A 4,266-nucleotide genomic window follows, 5' to 3' on the forward strand; every position below is an offset into this window, starting at 1 on the left:
CATAGGATATAGGAGGGCAAGTGTGCCAATCGAAACCAAATTGTAGAAGAACTGAAACCAAATCAATCGAACAGGTTCGGTTTAAGTAATGAATTTCAGAATCAAATCAGTTTTTGATTAAGTTCTGAATCACACCAACACTCTATAGATTGAAACTAAAACCAAACCGATTTACACCCTGCCGACTCCCCCAATGGCCCAGCCGGCTAGCTCTACCACTGACACAGCAACCACCCCCCCACCACCCCCCCCCCGGGGCGCGCCAAACTTCTCCCTATCACAAAGACCATAGATGGGAACGGAACTTAGATATTCGTATTTCCACCAATGGAGCAATGGAGCCCACGCGGCTTCCAGATATAAAGTCACTCATCTTGCACTCACGTTCTTACAAACTCAAAAAGCAAAGAAAGAACACGTAACACGTAAGTGTGTTCTCCTACAGTAGCTTTTCCTCCTCTTTTTTAAAGTCAAAAGCTTACCAACTAATTTCAGATCCTTGCTCGCACAGCAAGCAATGGCTCACTGCAACTCTGTGATGGGTTCCTTCTTCTTCTTCGTCATCAGCTTCTTTGTAACACTAGTGACTCATGCCGAAGCTCAGATGGTTCCGGCGGTGTTCGTGTTCGGAGACTCACTGGTGGATGTGGGCAACAACAATCACATTAAGTCACTCACAAAGGCTAACTTCCCCCATAACGGCATCGATTTTCCAGGCCAAAAGCCTACCGGCAGGTTCACTAATGGCAAGAATGCAGCAGACTTCCTTGGTATGTCACAACCCAATACCTAGCCTTAATAACTGAGATTTGGGTTTTCTGAGCCACACAGTCTATTTAGGATTGAGACTCCTTATTTCTTATCAGAATTGAATCCATCCATTAGTTGAGGAGAAGTACCTTCTAACCTCTAAGTTGGAAAGCTTTTGTTTTTCTACCTCATAAAGGATACTAACCCACCGGTCTGGGGCAGTTGGAATTTCCAACTGGCGCATTAATGGTGTTTTTCTATGTTTAGTTAGATTTTCTACATTGATTACTGTTTTCTTTAATTTTCGGACTTTATTTTTTGGTCAGAAATTTTCTAGGTGTGGGTGGGATACAATTTCTAGAGTACGGATCCCCTCATCTACAGGTAACCACCTCACCTCTGTTGTGAGGACCATAACCTGTGGATGTTATGAGATGGATTGAGGTGGTTAATCACAGTTGAGAGGAACCTGATTCAGTATAGATTGATTGTTGTTTTTTTAAAGGCTAAGAGATCTTTGTTCAGGAGTATGACTCCTATATCAGTGTGGAGGTCAATGGGAGCACACCTAAAAGTATTAATATGGTGGAACTTTCATGGCTTGGGGCAGTCATTTCTCCATTGCGATTGTATTAGGGCGCCATCCCTACACTCCCGGAATACAGTTCTTTATCCCTTTCCTTAATTTTTCGACTTCTTTTATGTCAGAAATTTTCAGAAAGTGCTATAAAATTTTGGTGGGGATATTGCAAATTACCACGTATTTGAGCAAAAAAAAAAAAAATTTTGGGGGTTGGGGAATTATATGCAATTTTTTGGGGGATTTATTTGATCTTGTTAAATATTTTTTTTGTTGGATTGATTGGCAGCTGAGAAACTGGGATTGCCAACTTCACCACCGTATCTCTCACTCGTTTCGGCATCAAACAAGAGCAATGCATTCCTTGGCGGCGTAAGCTTCGCTTCAGGAGGAGCCGGCATTATGGATGCCACCAATAAACTTTTCGTAAGCAGCCATTTCAACCACAAAAAATCATAGAAAAAAAAATGTGAAAAAGTATAGGAAATGCGGTGAGCGTGGATCGAACACGCGACCTTCAGATCTTCAGTCTGACGCTCTCCCAACTGAGCTATCCCCGCTGAGTGATGACTTGAATGGTTTTCTTTGTTTTGTTTAATAATAGGTATCACTATCTATCGATCAACAAATAGATTACTACGCGACGGTGTATGGAGAATTGGTGCAACAGCTTGGAAGCGTTGGAACGCAGCAACTTTTGTCGAAGTCAATGTTTGGGGTGGTGATTGGTAGCAATGACATGCTGGGTTACTTTGGACCAAAGTCCACTCTCCGTCAAAAGATCACTCCCCAGCAGCTGGTAGACTTGATGCTTTCTACCCTACGAGGCCAGTTAACGGTACTACTACTACTCATCACTAACATCATCTTGACTCTTGAATCCTGACTCCTGATCAAGGTTTTGAAAAATCGGTCAATTTCGACCCTGATCACTTGGAATCGGTAGAAATCTATCACAGCTTATTCCGATTTGAATATGAATCTGAATCTGAATCTGAATCGGTCGATTTAAACAATTTGATTCTGATTTTTGAATCCATGATTTTGAACCAATAGATTATAGATCCCTGGGCAAAGACCACCAGGACTTGCACTCCATAGATCATGTACCGGGACTCAAATCCTCTGTAGTGAGTGGCAGTGAGGATCCAACGGCTCGGAGGGTCCCGGCATGCACCCCAGTCGTTAGATGTTCACCCAGTGAATAGTGAAACTTTGAGGCCTATAGTCGAACCCACACTTTTTCTTTATAGTGTTGCTGGCCCATAGCGAAGAACCACACACCTTTTCTTCACTATTAGAGCTATAGGCTCTTCACTTGTCATTCACTGCCTTCCCACAAAGTATTTTTTTGCCTAGGGGTGTCAATTCTGAGCCGATAGGCCTGACCGAGCCCTACACGTTTATGGCTTGACTTGATTAGAACCCGACACATTTATTAAACGGGCTTTCACGATACAAATAGTTAGCTCATCAGGTGCCAGATTGAACCGACTCGTTGCAGCCCAACCCTCTTTAATACTACATAAAATTCATATTCTGCCACTATTAGTTAGAAACTAATTAAGTTTTCTTACCCTTTGCTTTGTAATAGGATTTGATTTAATTAAACTTTGTTTTGTAAGTTCAAATGGTCATAGTCTTTTTTTTTTGTAAGAACAACTATAATCTCATATCACTTCTCTTCTTTATTAAAAATTTGCATCACATATTTCTAGGCCTTCAACCTACTTAAAAAAAGAATTTTAGGGTAGGCACGTTTAAAGCCCTTTTAGAGTCCATTTAGATTTAAATAAATCCGTAGCCCAATTGAGGCCCGTTTAAGGAAGCCTAATTAAAGCTCGACATCGACCGGCCCGATGATAAACCATACCATGGCCCCCAAAGCTAGGCCGTTTACTTAAATGGGCATTCATGATGCAAAGCTTTTAAGTGGCCAGGCCCAATTGAGACCAACCTAGCCCAACTAGTTGACACCCCTACATGTACAAACCCTTTGAAGAATTTGGGTCACCTAACCATATGTGCTTCTTTTTATCATATAAATGCCTCTCCTTACACTCATGGTAGCAGCTGATGGAAGTGGAACATGTTATGAGTCCAGATCAGCTCTCTATGTGAAAAGAGGAGTAACCCTCCTCACGATCAATTAATATACCATTGCCTTATGGTCTAATATTCCATGGACAAACAGGATCTCATGTGAAAAGGTCACCACGTGTGGAGAGAATCTAGACTCGTCTATCACTAACCATGCATGCAGCATGTGATTAGGGTTTTTCTTTGAAACAGTGTTGGATTGGGTGAAATGCTCAAATTGAGCCTGGTTGATACTTGCAGCCTTCTAATTGGAGTCTTTTCTTTATTTTTTCAACATTCTTTCTTTCTTTCTTTTCTTCTTCTTCTTCTTCTTCTTCTTTTTTTTTTTTTTTTTTTAAAGTAATATATTGCATCAAAAACTCCAAAAAATCATAAATTTTGAGCATTAATTAATTATCCCTTAACCTATTGATCTCATTAAATGTGTAGCGAATATACAATCTTGGTGCACGTAAGTTCGTTATGATCGGCGTGGGAGCGATCGGGTGTTGTCCATCACAGAGAAATCAAAACAAAACACAGGCATGCAATGAAGAAGCAAACTACTGGTCTCATACCTACAATGAAGGCATCAAGGCATTGCTCCTAGGGATGAAATCAAAGTACACTGACATTAACTATTCCTTCTTTGATACACATGCTATGTTGCTCAACTTCATCCAAGATCCAGTTAAATATGGTACAACAATATATTTATCCTTATTTATCATTAATCTTTCTAATGTGCGAGCTTCTGACACAACAATTAAGTTGTACTATTACAACATGTTGGTCATAAGTTCAAAACTTGAAAACAACCTCTTCTTTGATGCAGGGGCAAGGTTACAGGCTACGAA

General features: G+C 40.7%; 1 protein-coding gene and 1 non-coding gene across 2 annotated transcripts in view; one reads left to right on the top strand and one right to left on the bottom strand.

Annotated features, from left to right (window-relative positions):
* The first annotated feature begins 389 nt into the window (after positions 1–389).
* The window catches only part of LOC122064764 (GDSL esterase/lipase At5g55050-like), a 4,578-nt gene continuing 701 nt past the window's right edge, over positions 390–4,266 (top strand). The window contains exons 1-4 of the mRNA XM_042628523.1: positions 390–770; positions 1,620–1,756; positions 1,935–2,168; positions 3,860–4,251. Coding sequence (XP_042484457.1) covers positions 518–770; positions 1,620–1,756; positions 1,935–2,168; positions 3,860–4,251 — 1,016 coding nt within the window. The 5' untranslated portion in view covers positions 390–517. The remainder of the gene's footprint in view (positions 771–1,619; positions 1,757–1,934; positions 2,169–3,859; positions 4,252–4,266) is intronic.
* Positions 1,818–1,890, bottom strand: TRNAF-GAA. The gene has a single exon. It is a non-coding gene; the product is annotated as a tRNA-Phe (tRNA).

Source organism: Macadamia integrifolia, unplaced genomic scaffold (genome assembly GCF_013358625.1).
Source record: "Macadamia integrifolia cultivar HAES 741 unplaced genomic scaffold, SCU_Mint_v3 scaffold1749, whole genome shotgun sequence".
Taxonomy (NCBI): Eukaryota; Viridiplantae; Streptophyta; class Magnoliopsida; order Proteales; family Proteaceae; genus Macadamia; species Macadamia integrifolia.